This window comes from Stegodyphus dumicola, chromosome X1 (genome assembly GCF_044657685.1).
Source record: "Stegodyphus dumicola isolate Sdum_Otavi_A_Nest chromosome X1, ASM4465768v1".
In the NCBI taxonomy this organism is placed as follows: domain Eukaryota; kingdom Metazoa; phylum Arthropoda; class Arachnida; order Araneae; family Eresidae; genus Stegodyphus; species Stegodyphus dumicola.
Genome location: NC_140780.1, coordinates 256,798,640 through 256,818,432, shown reverse-complemented (window position 1 = coordinate 256,818,432; position 19,793 = coordinate 256,798,640). Strand labels below are relative to the sequence as shown.

At 34.7% G+C, this 19,793-nt stretch overlaps 1 protein-coding gene across 3 annotated transcripts in view; it reads right to left on the bottom strand.

The window, feature by feature from the left end:
• Nucleotides 1-247: 247 nt before the first annotated feature.
• Nucleotides 248-19,793, bottom strand: part of rdgC (retinal degeneration C) — a 288,353-nt gene continuing 268,807 nt past the window's right edge. For all 3 annotated transcript variants that reach the window (XM_085807574.1, XM_085807576.1, XM_085807575.1), the window contains 3 exons: nt 17,300-17,469; nt 14,384-14,468; nt 248-675 (listed from right to left, as the gene is read on the bottom strand). In XM_085807574.1, the coding sequence (XP_085663700.1) occupies nt 362-675; nt 14,384-14,468; nt 17,300-17,469 (569 nt within the window). In that variant the 3' untranslated portion in view covers nt 248-361. The remainder of the gene's footprint in view (nt 676-14,383; nt 14,469-17,299; nt 17,470-19,793) is intronic.

Genomic DNA, 19,793 nt, shown 5'->3' with positions numbered 1-19,793 from the left:
ACAACACAGCAAACAGTCAAGAGAGAAAGTTACAATTAGCGTTTGCAAGAATGCAAGAATAAAATGCGAGCTGTGCATACGATCTGCGCATTGCGAAATAATATCTCACAGCCAGGCAGAGACCTCTAATGGCCGAAACAGCAACTTTAAATGCTCTACGAAAAAATATTATTGCGGATGTTTCGAATTTAAGATTAGTGAATTAAATGGATGGGACTCATCTAAGGAATTAAACAGGTCACACATGCATTTTACATGTAAACATGACAAAAGAATTTTTATTTTGAACTGTTGGTCACTTTAACATCAAAAACATTAAAAAGTAACTGGAATACATATATACACAATAAGAACACTAATTTTAAAATCTTCTTAAACTGCAGTTGTCATCGACATCGATATCTTCTTCCAGGGTATTACGATCTGGTTCCACATTTCCTTTTTCGTCTTTCCCGTCTTCGTTTTTTTCGTTCTTTTCTAAGCTGATTTCACTAGGTGGTCGATTTCCATTTACTAAGCGGAATGCTTCAAGGAATTCATTTAAGTCAATAAATCCGTCTTTATTCATATCTATGCTGTGGGCTAGATCCTGAATAGTTCCAGGAGGAATAGGTTTCCCAAGCTGCTCACCGAGAAATGCACATGCATCAGAGAATTCATCCATAGATATAGAACCTATAAAATGCTTAGTTTCATTATTATTGCTCAAATGATATAGCGTGAGTGAATAACAATCATCAGCAACAGCACAACTAACAAATTACTTAGTGGGAAAATATTAAAGTATAAGAATTTTAAAATGCATATGTACATTAAAATGCAGATGTACATTAAAATGCAGTGCGCAATTAAGGAGATTAGTCTCATACTTAGTATACTGTTGCGTGCGTACGGGTAGCATATTTCACAAGTGCACATCAGCGTAGCCACTGAGGGAGGGGTTTCGAAAATGGACCAATGAGATTCTATTGCTCTTGTGACGCTAAATCTTCGTGCACATGAGCGTATATTGTTTACGTTTTAATTTGCATTTGTTTCGCAGTTATAAGTGTATGGCATAAAAGTAGAAAATTTCGTAGTGCTTTCGTTTTATGAGTTTAATTAATGGCTGACATTTCACTTTCGCGATTTTTATCACGCATTGATATTTCGATTGATGTTCACGGCATATTATTGCTCTCTACATCGAGAAAAATGACTCAAGCTACAATTAGCCTCGAATATTATACATTTACTAACACCTGTGGTTTAAAAGAGAATTCAAGTGTATAGTTTGTTTTTTTTATTGACCCGAGAAGGACTGGAAGTGTTACAATGAGTCTTGTGTTTTCTTATTTCAGTGCTTGAATTCGTTTGATTTTGAAAGTGTAAGATTCAGAATACATATTGTGTATGATCTGATTATATCCATTGTTAACATGAAAAGTTAAATTGAATATATTCGTTGTGAATAAATAAATTCATTCTGATTGGTAATTATTTCTTGTGTAGACAGTATATTTAAGAGTGAGCAGTTATTAAAGGTGAAATTTAACACACTAATTGTAAATTAGTGAATTACGAATGCAAATTAGTGAATTTCACTTTAAATAAAATTCTGCATTGGCTATTATTATAGAACATCTTTTTCATATAGACTGCAATAATAAGTGCTGACTTCTATTTACATATATAACTGGTATAAATATTTTTCTCATATGCGTAGTTTTATGTAAAGATAGCATCTGGGATCAGATGTGTATCATATATTTCTTTTGTTTTATTTATCACATATTAAGTAATATTTCTCATTAATATTTTTGAGGAGTATCCAACATGCGTTTGTATTTATTTCAAATTCCTTCAAACAGGTAGTGAAATCTTCACAATTGCTTATATTTGATTTAACTTCGCAATGAAAATTGTCAGAAGAAACAGACGATTCTTATTTTGTACAGAAAATTGCGTGGCAAAATATTTTCAGCCATCTTGCTTAAATCTTATAGCGTGCGAAAGGTCATGTGACATGACAGAAATATTACTGGATGCTCATTGGTCCATCCTAGAAGCCACTCCCTCGGTGGCTACACAGATGTGCACTTGTGAAATATGCGTACGGGTACGTAATAGATTGAATGCACAAGTCCAATAAAAGGTTAATAAAATTTATTCTTATCGCAAGAAATATAACACAACGCTGCAGTTTTCCTCAGATATATTCGCGCAATATCACGCAATATAATCATTAGCTATGCTTTAAACTACCGAAAACGTTAAAATACAACGCAATGCATAGGGAAAGCTAATCCGATCTTACCGCGAATTGGGGGGGAGAAGTAGCTAACTAAACAACAAAAACTGAGCTGAGATGTTTTTCCCTAGGCTTTTCAAAGCTTTCAGTTGGTCGCGAGAGAATTCTAGTAAGTTCCTCTGTTTCTCGAGATTTCTGGAAACCAAAAAATTTGAATTGCGGTTACAGTTAACACAGTAGTGTTAGAATATTTACTCAATTTAAATTAGGACATAAATTTTTATTCAATGTTAAATGCACATGCTCTTGTATTTTTACTTTTCCGGCGTAGCTTTCTTTTAAAAAATTTGTCTCGTGCTGCATTGCGCGGGAAAATAAAATAATTTTGATTATAATTCTACAAAAATATGTAACTAAATACGAAATTCGTAACAATACATACGTCATTTCATTCGTATAATCCACTGCTGTGCATTAAACATTGCGTTTTCGGAAGTATGTAAAACGAACATTTCTAAGAAGCTTTAGAGGTTTAAAAACAGGACTAACCTAATATCCTGTAATTCATATAGCATATTCAAAAGCAGCGCATTAGAACCAACATTGGCGCAAACTAGAAAACATCTGGCTCATTAAGACATTATTAAATTTGGTTTGAATCATGAATATTTATGCATATTTATATTAAGCTTATCTATTTATACTTTACTTCCGAAAAACTACAGAAAAATTTAATTCATTAGCACAATGAACTTTAGGTGAAACAGAAAAATTACATTATAATGAAACACAAAAGGAAAGCTGTAAATCACTGTAATACAAGCAAATGATGTAAAAAGAAAATGTTAGACTTCTACATCAAATTATCAAATCAAATTAAATATTCAACAAAAGTTAGCGAATATAGCAAAGAACAAAGGTAAAAAAAGTTGTCTTATTTCGAAAATTTGCTTTAGAGTTCTTTAGGATATGTAGTGTTATCAGAATGTATAAAGGAGCTAGATTCATCTTTAATTATTTTCAACAGTCAGTACCAGTTATAGCCCTAAATGTTTCAGGTTGCCAAAAAGGAGAAAAGATAGAGAAACATACAGAAAATATTAACAAGAATTTTTCTATACTTTTGAGAGAAGGTGAGAAAAACACCTACGAGCTGATTATAAAAAATCGAAATTCATAATTATCTAAAAGATTTTTCTTTTTCTTTCCTTTTCTTTCTTTCCTATTTTTTATAAGAACTTTAAATTAAAATTCTTGTATACTAGCCTTCTAACATTTGGGTTCGTTAGCAGTTACTTCGAAATCTTATTCTATTCTGTTTACCTTTTTCAAGTATCGACGGTCTAAAATCATTTTAAAAGAAATTGTAAATTTATTGACGAAGAAAAGAGTGTTAAGAATCAGCATTAAGAGGTAAGAATTTTATGCGTAAAGTATCAGTGATGTGTGGTTCAATTAAATATAACATTTAAACTTTGATTCCTTTACAATGTATTTTCTCTCTCCTTCCCGCATGCCTTTCTAGTGTAATTGAAAGCCTATTCAAGAGGTCTAGGTTTCGATTCCTGGCGAGGGTAATGGATATTTTTCACATCCCCTGCTTTGGAAAGGAAAAAAAAAAAAAAAAAAAAAAAAAAAAAAACACTAATGGCTCTATGCCTTTATAATTTATATTTGATTCTTTCGGGCTTAAAAAAAGCTTGTAGTGCTCACTTTTATCTCCATTATCTCATTAAGAACTCATTAAACTATAAATTTGATTACAAAACTTGTGTCAGGTAATTAGTCGGAGGCAAATTAACGTTCCGTTTTCAGCCTAATTAGTCAGGTTATCAAGATCACAGCTGTATGTTAGCAAACTCGCATTCCATTTATAAATTAGCAACAGCAACCGTTTAGTTCTGTTACTTTATTCTTAATCTGTAAATCACAAGTTGTGGATAAATATGTTCTAGTTCTTTGTCAGATGTTACTGTAATTATTTAAGTTTATGAATGATGTTTTGTTGTTTATTTCACAGAGCTTCAGAATTTTAGTTCAGTTAATAGTCTCAATTAGAAGGTAATAATCACTTCTAAAAAATACAAGAAACTTTATATCAAGAATCTAGGCATGTTAAAACATTTTGAGAAAATAATGAAAACTTTTATTTACATATCAACCACATGATAACTTTGAACACGCTGAATAAGTCATTACTTTTATACAGTTAATTAATTGAAGATAGCTAAAGCGCTCCGAGTTAAAAGTTCTAGAATATTACACTTGCTGAAGAGACAAAACATTATGACCAACTACTCAATAACGCATTGCCCGATTTTTGACCTGCGAAACAACTGCAAATCGCCCTGGCATGGAACACCACAAGTTCGGAGAGAGGTTGTACCAAATGTCTTAAGCAACGGTCACTTAAAAGTCGAGATATTCCGTTTAAACAAGCTGATAAGCTGCATTCCCAAGTGGACTAGCTGCTCTGTTGATGGATTAAAGTAAAGTATATATGTATACCTTTAGAAGATATAGCTGTTCGGATGCACGAATAAAATTTACGAAAAAGATTAAATTGGAAAGCTGAGCAAATTTATAAGTATATAATTCTATTATAATTCAAAATAACAATAAGATTCTATCAATTGCAAGCGACAGAGTTGTTGTTTACTATCAGCCGTTGAATATTAGAGATTTTCTGGTAAATAAATAAAGAAATGTGTTAATTCATTTTACAATACGTGAAGAACGCAATGCGCGTTTTATGACATTTGCTTTCAAATTTTGATGATGGAAAAGTAATATTCTCACTCTAATATGTTATTTTTCTTAGAGGAATCATAATTAAAGAAAATACTGTCTGATTGCGTCAGAATTTTATTCTTTTAACTTGCTGAACAAATTTTCCAAGAATAAAGAGAGACATACATTTCTTTTACACATGCAACGTGCTTCTCCTTATTTTAACAAATTCACTTTCAAAAGTTTTTCCCCTGTATTAAAAACTATCAAATAGTTTATAATCCCATTTTCCAAATTAAAGAGAAAAGTTAATTTGCTCATGGAAATGAACTTAGGAACTAACAATTAGATATGCAAATATTATTTTGAGGCGTACGAAGTAGCTGCTTTAATATAGGTGTCAAAATGTCTTCAAGACAATAATTTGGTTTTGTTTTTAATAATTCTAAACTATTACAAATACAGCTACAATTTTCCGAAAAATGACTTCATTTCCTTTGAAAATGGGAAATTTTTCGTTTAAAAAGTGAACATTCTCGAGATGAAAGTTACCAGAAATTTAACAGTCCTTTTGTTTTGCCTCTACTTTTCATACATGTTTTAGCAACTACATAAAACTACTGATGTTACAAGCTTATTTCCTCATATCTGTACTTCTTTATATTAGAGCTGTTAAGCAGATCAAACTGATCAAATTATTTCAACAATTGTTATAATTTTAAAATGTACTAATTTCTGGATTTTTCTAAATTTTTTAAACATACAAATGTTTAACTTTTCAAACATTGTTCCTCTCATTGAGAACTCATAATTATAATTTAAATTTTGTTCCTATTTAAAGTTAGTTACCAAATTATTTACACTTAATAGATACATACACACACTATCTACAAATAAATATTTGGACATCTATGAAAATGCTCATATCTGCGGTCCTCATATACGTAACGCCCTCCGCCATTAAATGTCGTATAGGAAACAGCATTGGCATCAGTTGCTTGCAGGATTCCACGAAATGCAGAGTTATCTAATTTAGAGAAAGGTGTTATAAGGTATTTCTCCCGCCTTCTTAGCATGCTTTCGTGGTGTAATGGCCAGCAAGCTCGGTGCGTATTCGAGAGATCCCAGGTTCCAGTCCAGGCGAGGGCAATGCTCATTTTTCATGACTCCAACTTCCAAAAAATCTAATATCTCTGCACTGGCGCCCGAACAAAAAAAAAAAAAAAGGTGATGGATGATGATTCTCCACCTTGTTTAGTTTTTATTATTTTAATCTCTATTTTCATAAATTTACATTCATCAAGATGGCATTTATATTATTAATGAAAGTAAGAAAGCAAAATACGTTAAATAATAAGCTAATATATAACAAGTGACAAAAAATCTCATAATCGGATAAAGCCGGTCAAGGTGCTCAGATTGTTTTAAAAGGGGGAGTAAATAAGGTATTTCTTCCGGTCTTCTTAGCATGCTTTCGTGGTGTAGTGGCCAGCACACTGCGTGTATTCTAGAGGTCGGACGTTCGATTCCCAGCGAGGACATTGCTCATTTTTCATGTCTCCTGCTTTAAAAATAACTAATGTCTCTACAGCGGTCACCGAACTAAAAAGGTGGTGGGTGATGATTCTCCACCACCAGGATTTGGCGATTGGGTCCCCTGATCCCCAGTCGCCCTTTAAAAGGGAAAGTATATAAGGTATTTCTCTCGACTTCTTAGAATGATATTGTGGTGTAATGTTCAGCACGCTCCGCGCATATTTGAGAGGTCCGAGATTCGAGTCCCAGCGAGGGCAATGCTCATTTTTTATGACTCCTGCTCCAAAAAATTCTAATATCTCTATAGTGGCGCTCGAACTAAAAAAGGTGGCGGATTATGATTCTCCACTACCAGGGTTTGAAGTTCAATCCTTAAGGGACATATATCTGTAGAGCAGAATTACCCAAATTCGACAGTGGCCTATGTGATTCAGAAGTGGAAGGTGAGTGGTGGTGATTGTCGAAATGGGCTCGGAATCGGCAGACCCACGAAACTGGGAGCCAGGGGTGGTTGGGTGCTGTCCAGAGAAATTCAGAAGAACCGTACCGAACCCGCGACCCACATACTGCAGGAGTTTCAACAGGCAACCGTAAGTGTTGTTTCGATGAATGAAACAAGCGGTAAGAAAGCGCATCTGCTTTGTTTTAAGGCCTAGACAACCTAGCCTTTGATGACAAAGCCCCATAAGTCTTTCATGACAAAGTCCAACCGCAATACTCGTTTAATGTAGTGCAAAACACGTCGACATTGGACCGTTGATCAGTGGGAAACGGGTTTTCTAGAGCCACGAAAAAACGCTCATCCTTTCGCGTTCGGATGGCTGGGTCTGGGATTTGCCTGCAGAACGCCTTCAGCCGGAATGCAATGTACCCACAGTAAAGTTCGGCGGATGTGAAGTTATGATCTGGAGGTGTTTCTCCTGGTATGGACTAAAACCTTGGTCCGAATTCATGCTAAGTTCAACGCCGACGCCTACTGCACTATTTTAGATGACAGAGTGCTTCCTACGTTGTAATAGTCCTACGGGTTGGACCTATGTTATTTTCAAGATAACATTACCGGCTGTCACGTTGCGAGGTCCACCCTGGCTTACTGTGGTGACAATGGGATTAACCAAGGGGACTGATCTGCTTAGAGGCTAGACCTGAAAGCTATCCAGAAGCACTAGAACGAGTTGGGTCGTCGAATTAAGAGATACAACAGCCGTCCGATATTGGTGCAGAGCTTACATGTCTTCTCCCAGCCGAGTGGAAGAAAATACCAATAGCCGTCATACATGGGCTTGTGGAAGGCATGTCCCGGATGGTTGAGGCTGCAATTGTTGCTCGTGCATGCTTTACCAAATATTAAATATGAATAAATTTTGTTCTTTTCTATCACAGATGTCTAAATACTTATTGGTAGATAGTGTATGTGTTGAAGTGTATGAATATAAATTATGTAATCGCATATTTTTTCCTTTGGCGTATTTTCGAACTAGTGTGCTTCAACATGCGATTTAGAAACTCCTTATTGATAGTAACAATGTAAAGCATATGCAGAAATAGGATATCTTGCATCGTTCCTGCAAGTTCTTTGAAATACATAATATAATAGTTATTAGTGGGTTTTTCTGTGTGCTTTTTAATGTGTTGTGTTTGTCATTTAAACCGCCTCTTCAGATGCAGCACACACCACTTTTCTCCCTGCTCCTGTATTCAAGCGGTAAAGTTAGTTGGGAAAGGGGGAAAATACGCGAATAAATGCGTAACGTTAAATTTAGCATATCTCAGATTGTCTTGATCGGAAGAAATAGAGCAACGAGCTGACAAACAGAATCAATACTGATACAGCAAAATTTAGGTAATAATGAAAAGTATCTAAATATTGTTCAAAATTGTATTGATTGTTATAAAATCGTGCATCGTTTTATTGATTTGTATCAAATTAACATCAATGCAAACATTTAGTTACAGTGTTAAGACAAAATATGAAATCTTTCTCTTTTAGTAAGATGTTTACCTTGTAATAAACACAATATCATTTGAACAGTAACAGGCATATTTTATAAACGCACGCATTGAGATAATTACGGGAGTTAAGAGCTGACGGGTAAGTAGTAAATGTAAATATTTGAATACTAGCGTGAGAAGATATTAGAAAATGTTTTGAATAACGTAATATTTTGAATAACGTATTAACGTCGAAGTGAGATGTTGTTATAGATAGACGATGTGCTATGCTTTGAAAAAAAAAACCATTTAAATTAATATAAAATATAATACTGGAAATTGGCATAAAAACTAAGGGAAAAAATATGTCCACGTGAGAAACGATTTAATATTAGTAAAAAAAAAAAAAAAAAAAAAAAAAAAAAAAAAAAAAAGTACTTTTTAGTTGTAATTTTAGTTCAGGTTTTTATTGCTTGCTTTTTTACTTTATGTTTTTTTTTAAATATCATGTGATAAGAAATTAGATTGTATAAAAGATGCGTTCTATCTCCATGTTCCTTACTTTAAGTTTAATTCTTCTTCTGTTTATCTAGTTATATATGCTTTTAAGAAATTCATGTGATTTTAAAATATAAAATAAACAGAAAAATTACTGTTGTCAAGGTGTAGAGAACATTAGGGTTTTCAAAATGAATTGTGAGAAATGTGCAATGCCTTCTTTGGAACTCAAACTCCGGACCTTCCGATTGCTAGTCGGTCGTGATTTCTGGGTACACCACAAAGGCACACAGTAAGTAGGGAGGAAAAACCTTACAAAGATGTCTGTTTTATCACACCTTTCGCTTGTTTTTTATATTTTAATACTATCGTTTAGAACAGAGGTTCCCAAATATTTTTGTCCCGTAGACCGCTTGCCGATTGTTTTTCCTGTTTCTCGTAGCTTCCAAAGGGTCGTTCCAAAACAAGTCAGGAAGTGTAATAAACTGCTGGCCATTCAAAATGTAGCACTTTAAGGAAAAATCCAAACAGCATGAAACTTGCATCATGTGCATACCGCGATGATTTCGATTTCAGCTCACGCCCACATCATGGGTGACTGCAGCGCTCCCTACAATCCGTATATAAATAGAGGAAAGACTACCGTTTCGAATAATATGAATTGTTCTCTCGTGAGATGTTGAGTGCAGCTTCACTATGCCTCCTAGAAAACCACGAGCATCATTCGAACGAGATTTTGAGTGCGACAGAGGCCGAATTGTTGCATACAGAGATTGCGGATTATCCTTTCGGGAAATCGGTATCCGTGACGAATGTATCCAAGTAACAGTCATCGGAATATGGAATCGGTCGATGAAGAAGGGAACGACTGATAGACAGGAGCAACTGCAACCGCCTCTGCGCACCCACGGAAAGACAGGAGTATTGTGCGCATGGCACTGATGGAGCGCAATGCCACATCCGCAACCATATCACAACAGATGTAGTCTGTAACACAACCATCGGTGTCTGCATGAACAATTCGACATTACTTAGAGTACAATGGACTGTCCGCTAGGCGTCCATTGCTTCGCTTATTTTTAACTTTAAACCACAGGTATTTGCATTTGCAATGGTACATTGAATGGCGAAGATGGACCTCTGAATAGCATGACATTGTATTTTCGGACGTATCATGCTTCTGACTGCAGTGCCACGATGATAGAATTAGAGTTTAGAGACACCGTGAAGTAAGGCTGCTGGACTAGTGCGTTATGAAGCGTCATACTAGTTCTGCACCCGGTATTATGGTATGGAGTAGTATTGGATTACCCTCCGCACTCCTCTAATACGCATGATTGGCACACTTACCAACCCCTGAGGTTTTGCAGCCTGTACTCCTTTCCTTACCTTCAGAGGTTGCTTGTGGTCACATTTCAACAGGACAATGCGCGACCATACGTTGCACTCAGTGTTGAAGATTTCTTCTTAGCCCACCACATTGCACTATTACCTTAGTCTGCCTGTTGTACAGATTTATCACCAATCGAACATGTTTGGTCAATGACTGAAGAACACCTAGCCTGGAATGACGCACCCGCGGGTACACCACATGAATTTTGGCTACATGTGGTGCCAACATTGCATTCAAAGCCTCTTTCACTTTATGCCACGGCTTGTAGCAGCGGTTATTGACAAACATGGAGTCATTACTCATTACTGATTTTCTCGTCTTTCTCACCTGAAAGGACGCTATATTTCAAATCAATTAACATTGATACTATGTGTAATCCCTGAAATAAATTTGGCTTCGATAACTATTATCTTTTATCCTTGCATCTTATCTTTTCATGTATAACCAGCAGAGCATTTATATTAGAGCGTTCCAAAACAGAGTGAAACCGGAGTAAAGTTTCACACAAGCCATTTAAGAACGCTCAGGAATGAGAATGAGAGCAAAATATTGAAGATGTGACGTGTCAAAGGCTAAACTTAACTGACAAGATAAAAGTTACTTGATAGTGATAATTGTCAAGTGAAATTTCACTAGCTGAGTGGTTTTAGAACGCTACCCTAACACTAAACTAAAATCCTCAAGTTTAAACACATTTTTGTCAGTTGACCCAGAGCTACTTAATTTGATAGGGTTTACTGTAGAGTGGAGAATTTTAAGATAAAAAAACATATAAAGTTTTTACCCATATACCTTTATGAATTAAACAGGTGCAAAATGCAAATCTAGTAACATTTTACATAACATATGTATAAAAACAATCAATGCTTTCACTGGCAAGGATGAACGTAATATTTTAATAGCAGACGTTTAATATTTGGGTTAAGATGTATGTTTCTTTAAAGCCAGGATTGCTGATATCCTTTTTTAAAATGTAATTTAAGTCCCTCGTAGTTCTTACTTCATTGAGGTCTTCATAATTGATATGTCATCCGATTCTTCAATGTCACCTTATGGATTGATAATCCAATGTAGTTATATAAGAATCGCTCATATTCTTAGTTTATTTTAATAACTGCAGACGAATGGAAATAAACTTCGCAACGGAAACTTTCCTAATAATTTTATTTAGCATTTACACTTGTCAACGTATCATCGTTAAATATATTACATCAAGAAAATATATATTAAAAAACACTTTTGCGACAAAACTCTACATTATAACATTAAACATATTAAATTGCACTACATTCGTTGAGTTCGTTCACGTTTTTAAACATCCTCCCACCTTGCAATTTTCTAAAATTGCAACATAGTCTCTATTCACATCATAGATTCAGGTGATAAGTAACTTTTGCTTGTCTTCCGACTCTATCAGGTATAGGTCTGCCTAGCATAGCGGACTCAGTAAGAGACTCAAGTATCCTTGATGTACCAGTCTGACAATCCAAATCTCTTTGTAATGAGAAGGATCTTCTAGGATCTGCCTTTTGATCTGGATTTGACGACACTTGAGCTTGAAAATGCTAAGATAGTTCTGAGGGACGAGCCACTTCTAAAAAATACAGAATACAGGCTTTGAACAGGTTTTTTTTTTCACCATCAGCGATTTTTTACTTTTTCCACTCTTTCATGATCATGTACATTGAAATACCTACAAATATCCAGTCGATGCGCTTATCCGAAGTTTCAATGAACACTACATCACCCGCTTGTAATGTATCTCCTCTTCGTTCTCCCTATGGAATAGCATCGCTAAGTACTCATTATCTGAATCTCGAGCGTAAATCCTTCCGGAGTTCTTGCAAGTACCGCAAGTACGATTTAAGCTGTTGCTGTCTACAGTACCCAGATCCTTTATATCATTGTATCAGATTCCTTGTGTAAAATATGCAGGTGTCGATCGCTTTAACCCCGTCGGCCAGTCTTCTATATAAATTAGTGGTCGTGAATTTCTTGTTGCTTCAGAGTCACATAATACGGTTTCCAGTTCAATATAACTTACCATTTTAGCACCCAAAATTCGTTTTAAAAGTTCTTTTACCATCCGTACTAACCTCTCCCAAAATCCTGCCCACCAAGCGGCGGTTGGAGGATTAAACTTCCATTAAATCTTCTCAATTGTTGAAAACTCCTTTAGTTTTTACCAATAAATTCGTTTAACGTATTATTACGCCCCTAAACGTCCGTACCATTGCCCGTGTATATGATGCTTACTCTACCCTTTCTTGCTATGGATCTGAGTACATACAATACATACAGTGGGCCAACCAGTTCGATGGCTGTGACCTCCCAAGCCCCAGCATATTTTATACGGTCCTTTTGGTGTGATTGCGAATGGCGGCTGGATAGATTTCCATTTGAATCTTTTGCAAATAACACAATTTAAGCAATTTCACAAGATGCCTCACATCGACAATTCAATAATTTTCTCTCAAGTTGGAGGTCAAGGTCCTGTACCTGTATGTTGCAGTCGCTGATGTTTCTGCTGTATTAGGCAAATGACCAGTGTATGGTTTCCTGGCAATAGAATAGGACACTTAGAGTCTTCGTCACTTAAAACTAGTTTAGTTCTTATTCGAAAACGTCCGTAGTCATCCATAAATATATGCATTCCTTTTAAAGTTTTACTATCATTTTTATGAAAGCTTTCGACGTGGGCTAAATATAATAATCTTTTTCCTGCAAAACTCACTTCTTCTGAGGTTAACTTTTTACAATATGCATTTTTATCATGACGACTGTTATTAAACAATCTAAAGATCCAAGCTAATACTCTCATATTTTTATAATAGCTAGGAAATCGAGTAAATGTATTCGTAAATTTTGCGGGTATACAGGAAACGCTAGAAACCACGTTTTCTCTTTTTCCTGAATTAACTGCCCTTTCATCTACTTCTGATTCATAGATAGGCCATTAATCTGGCTCTTGTTTAAGCAAATCAAGTCCATCCCACCATCTTCTTAGTAGCAATATTTTGGCATAGCAGCCTCTAGAGGGTAGATATGCTAGACTGATTAAAACTTGGTGCAAAATACCAGTCTTCCGGATTTGTGCATGTCATTATTTTAGCGACACGATTTGTCAGGAAAACACTCCAGTGAGATTCTCTTTTGATCCAAATCAGAACAACAGATGAGTCACTCCAAAAGTTAGCTTGGCATTTAGTCACTTTAAGAGCGTCAATGTCTTAACGATATAAACGAGTAGTTAAGACTGCTCCAAGCAACTCTAATCTAGGAATACTTACTTCTTCAGCAGCCCTACTTTTGATTTACATAATACCAGTTGTACCGATGTTTTGCCCTCAAAATCTGCATGCAAGAAAACGCATGCCGCATAAAATACCTTACTAGCATCATTAAAACAATGTACAGTGCAGAGTATTCATCAAAGAGTCCAATCCCAAGAAATACAATAATGACAGGACGAGGAAAATTCGCATCTTGAATTAGTGATTTATCCGTTAGTTGTAGTGTGTGATTACATCAATTTATATACCACTGGAAGAGAGAAGGCATTCGTTACAGATATTGATTCTGACATGAGTATAACTGATTCAGTTCAAACGGATTTTCTCTCTGCTTAAACCGTGCCTTTATGGTGTACTTGGAAAGCACGTCCAGCTAACAATCGGGAGGTCCAGAGTTCGAATCCCAGAGAGGGCACTAGTCATTTCTACAATACCCTGTCTTCTAAAGATTCTAATGATTCTACAAGTGGAATCCGAACAGAAAAGTGGTGGACGATAATTCGTCGCCATATTCGTTGTCAGTATTTGGCGAATGGGTCCCCTCCTCCCAATAGCCGTATTAAATGTAGTAATTAAGGTATTTTCTTCCTCTTTACTGCATGCCTTCATGGTGTAATACGAAAGCATATCCGGCTAGCAATCGGAAGGTCAGGGGTTAGAGATATCACTGCATATTTTTCACGTCTGCTGCTTCGAAATAAAATACCTAATGACTCCACAATATGACCCTTCATTTGCATGCAACGAAAAGATAACGATTAACAAACTCACCATTTCCGTCTTTGTCAATCATTTTAAAAACTGTTTCTAATGCATCTTTATTTCTATATAACGCTTCCAATAATGTATGGCCATCCTATAAGAAGAAAAGCTGTAATTAATCATACTTTGACTTTAAAAATTTAAAAATTAAGCCATGTATAGGATTTCAAATATGACATGTTCAGAAATAACTCATATCAGGTGTGACCGTAAATTCCATAGAATGATGCCAGAAATCTGACAGGGTAAAATATTTGAACCTGATTACCTGATTGACTTTCATAGTAATTCCATTTTAATGCAACACATAACACAACATTCATATATGGTTGGAAACTTATGGAGAAGTCGTGGTCACTTTGATGCTTACATTTGTTCACATTTTTCAAAATTGTCTCATAGAGGCATTTACATTTATTTATACATTTCAATCTGTTACTTATCTGTAAGCTCTTTAACTCCAACTGTGTAATTATCACAACGGAGTGCATTTATACAATATGCCTATTATACCATTTTGAATGTGTGTATTGCCGGAAAATCTGGGATCTCTCAGTGAAGATTTTAGTTTTGGGTTGAGAAAGTGTGACGGGCCAAAATCGGGAAAATATGGAGGGTAGTAAAATTTAGTACCCTGCAGGTTATTTATTAGATTATTTATATATTACGCGCTCCGCCTTTTGGCACTTTACAGAAAGGAAGGGATGTCCCATGGAGAAATTTTGAAGTGAGACTTGCTCGTATCCACTTTACAGAGGGCAAAACCATGAACACGCCATCGCAGCTAGCCTGTTCACCGCGACTCCAGTCCCGAACTGAACTACCAGTATACTGAGGCTTTTATCGCTCTACCGTGGTGGGCGGCCCCTCCGGTTAGTGGGAAATTTTCAAACTGGGGCTCTACCCAGTTTGAAACAGAGTTTCATGTTGGCTCTTTTTTCCGTTACGCACTGCGTTAATAGCATGCACTAAAACTTATCGTATGAAAGAATATTTGCTAAGAAATATCGACACATGTTTGCAAATGTTAGCTGTGATGCACCTCGGGTATGCCGCATCGAGTAGAGCAACTCCCATTACTGAATTAAAGGTCAATTCACACTTTTTTCTGGTCATACCTTATATTTCAATTTGAATACATCTAGTATAACTGCTGATAAATATGCATGACTGCTACTCTCTACCTTAAAGTTTTACGAAATAAATTTGGCATATTTAAAGCTCTAATAAAAACTAAATTGTAAATGACTTCAATAGGTTTTAATAACTTTATGATTTAAAAATTTATTGAATTCAAGCAACAGAGACATTTTAGCACATATTTAGTTTTTCACAAGAATATAGAATGATTTAGTAAAATCTAAGTTTAACAGTACAGTACAAATGGAGTCGAAGGCATGTTTTCTGAAAATTAAGGATGGAAACTGTTTTGCAGTCTTTGTTCAGAGTTAAGCCAAGATGAATTAAATTTCATCTACAGGAAATTTTCAAGATATTGTTTATTATCATACTATTTTATAATTTATAGGGTTTGACTTTTTCTGGGAGCATAAATTAGCATCAACCTCCTAACAAACGTTAAACGGAATATCGCTGTGACTGAAATGAACTAAAGAGTCTAATGTTTAAAACAAACCTTTTAATTTAAATCAGAGCTTGAACGTAAAGAGCACGTCTTTTGCTCACATAATCTGCCACCACTTATGGCGATGCAACTTATAGAAACAGTCTAATTCAAAATTTAAAACGTATTTTAGTAATCGAAAGACTACACAATTCATTTTAAACCGAAGTTGGTTCAAAATTCTACCTGGCGTAACAATTTAAACGTCGGCAGAATAACGTCGATATTTAATTTGTCAGCCAAAGAATTGCAAAAAGTATCAAAGCTGGTAAAACTAATACAGCATTGTTTCGAAATGCAGAAACACGGTCTGTTTTACAGTCCCCAAACCTCAGCTAAAATACTCCCTAATTTGTTTACATTTCTGGTGAGGAAACGGAAAGAAGTTACAGTAAAGGCTGAAGCTGAAATTACAAATAATTGGTTAATTTAAATAATAGTAACCTTACAAATTGTTTAAACTACTTATTAGCTATCAAATCTTTTCCGATTAATTATGCACAATATGGCCCTAATTGTCTCTTGGTGATTCATTATTTATCCCTTACACCCGTATTACTAAAACTCGAGTCATTAAGAGAGAAAAAGGCAATTTGTGAGATCATCTGAAAGGTCAACCATTTTTTTAAGTACACCTTTCGAGTCTTCTGTAATATTGTTTTTTAGAAAACGTGAATTGTTTTAAAATCAGTGCAAATGTTTCGTACACATTTTTTTAATTACATGCACGAATTAAATTTTCGATTGGGCAAAATGTGACATCATAATACAAAAGCAGTTACAGGAAGAAACAGAAATCCTGAAATTGTATGTATTATAGTTCAATTTATATAGTTATTATAGTTCAATTTATTACAGTATTATATTCAATTTATACAGCGTACTGCTCAAATTTCACTTTAAGTTATAAAAACTCGATTTAGTTAAAGCATTAAAAAATGACATGAAATTCTCTAGAATTTTCAAATCTTTCATGAAGAAAGTCGTAATGTCATCTGCTTTAAAAATAAAATACAATGCATTGAAAAGAGAAGCAAGAAGAAGAAGAAACCACAAAAACATCAATGTATTTGAAGATCGGATATTAATAAGGACCGAAATTCGAATAATTTATTAAAAGGGAACTACTAATAGGAATGGAAAGTTCCAAAGAAGTCCAGTTCAAACCTAAAGAAAAATTATGAATAATTGCGGCAGGAAATGATTAAATTCATGGTTAAGAGAGTAGCAATGATAAGAATAGATTATTTCTGAGTTTAAAGAGCATGAAACGTGTGTTCAAAAGTGTGACGGTAACATACCTCTATCAAACCTTCAGTATACGTATGATAATCTTCCATTGTTGTGGTGTATTCAACTTGACCTGTTTCTTCATCATATCGTGCAAGTTTTGGACACAATAATCGCCAGGGTAGACCCAAGCCGATAGCAGCTTCCATTGCTTCGCACCAGTCTGTGATTGAAATCGTGGCTTTATTAAACGAGGAAAATAATCAGTTATTGGCCTGTAACGTTCACATTAATGACAAATAAAAAATTATGAATAAATTATGAATAAATTATGTAATAAATTATGAAGGGAAGACACCGAAATTTAAATTATTACTTTAGTACACAAACAAAAAACACGTCTAAAAATTACGCAGTTTGAACGTTTCTATAAAATGAGTATAGTACAGGCAGGCACTCGGCAGCGGAAGTGATGTCACGGCGAAGGATTGTGGCATAGGCGGCCGTCATCTTGAAAGCACGTGACACCCGGAAATGACGTAGATGCAGTCATGTTAAATGACGTCATTAATGATAGTTTCGCAAGTGGAAACAACGATGCTTTGGAAAATTTCGTTTTTATTTTGTGGCAACAATGATTTATTCTGAACCACGTGTTTGAAGGAGATAACATGATTTTTAATACATTTTTTATTGTCTTATTTTTTATCGAATATCTAACTATTTAATCTCTAATTATTTTAATCGAACATCTAATTATTTCATATTAGTTTATTTTTAATTGGTTCCACAATTTATATTAATAATAGTAACTTTTCAGTGAATGGATATTGCATAACTGCATGAGTTTTAAAAAGAACACTGGAGTTAAAAATCGAATGATCAGTCTTAAAGTACCTTAAAGTAATCGAAGTAATCGAATGATCAGTCTTAAAGTAATCGAATGATCAGTCTAAACCACGCATCTTATCGCAAGACTGTCAGGAATTTAAGATGAAAATAGCTTATCATCTTCAGTAGAAAATGAACATAACGTCTCTGTTTGGGGTCCGAGCAAATGTCATATGTATTCATGTTGCAATTTGCCCGTCGTTTCGCACCTTTATGAGCATGAAAAAGGATACATTCTCAAGGAGAAATCCGCATCTTGTTAACAACATCCTTTGTAACTCAGTCAATGACCGTATTGGCTTCTTAAAGGGTGAAGGGCGTATAGATTTTTATGGCTATGAGAATGGTTTTTTATGTCTTTATATTTACTTTATGCTCTTTCTGCTATTTTAATGGTCCCATTATAATTTTCCTTACAATTTTACTTTCTGCTTCACACTTTTTACTTTAAAATATAATTCTTTTTATCTTTTCCCTTTCCCTTTTTACAAAATTAAATTAATTTTTAACTTCACGAAATTCTGTTACCCATATGTACTTTACTAAAATTGTAGAGTCATTCGGATTTTTCTTTTTGGAAGCAGAAGTGAAAAATGAGCAGTGCTCTTTCCGGGACTCGAACCGTGGACCTCTCGAATACGCTTGGAGTATGCTTCCAATTACACCAGGAAACCACGCCGAAAGGAAGGAGAAAATGCCTGAAAAGTTTTCCCTTTTTAAAGGGCGACTGGGCATTAGGCGACCGAATCCTCAACTCTTAGTGGTAACGAATTGTCGTCCACCATCTTTTAGTTCGGGTGCCATTTGTAGAGTTATTAAGTTATTTGGAAGCAAGAGACGTGAAAAATGTGCAATGCCCTCCCGGAACTCTAACCCTGGACCTATCGAATACGCGTCCAATATGCTTCCAGTTACACCACGGAGGCGTGCCGTAAGGAAGGAGAAAATACCTTATAATGTAAATTTATTTTTTACAGTTTTTTTCACAGTTTTAATTACAAAAGTTTTTTGTTTCACTTTTTATTTTATCATTTTTTTTTTTTTTACTTGCCAAAAAAACTATTTTCACAAGCCTAATTTTTCTTTTCACATTTGTGTTTATAACTTTTATTAATCTTATCTTTTTTTAACTTAAGAAAATGTATTTTTAGTATTTTAGTTTCTTAGCTTTGTTTTAGATGCTTACCGATGTTACGTTTCCTTTTGTCCAAACGTAAACATAAATTTCCTTTTCTATTTTTGTAGGAAATAAAAGTTGGATTCTGCATGACTATCAACGTAAGACCTATTCACACAACGGGCATTCACCGATAACATTTTTCTGTAATATAAAATCGACATTTTTTTAAACGTTGCTACCATTAAATCGGGGATAATCAGAAATTTCTCTTCTAATGTATGATAAAGGATTTAATAACTTTTTAATGACTATACAAAAAATGCCGGATTCTCTTTTACGCATTTTACTTTTATTCATATTATTTATTATTACTAAATTATGTCTAGCAAATGTTAATTTTATACCTTTCATTTTTCTTTTACATATTTTTGCTTACATTTGACCCTTTTTCTGGCTTTCAAAGCATATTAATATTATATTTCTAGTTTCTTTCTTCCAAAATTAAGTACAGACTTGCATAGGTTTACCTACTGTACATTTACTGACCTTGAATT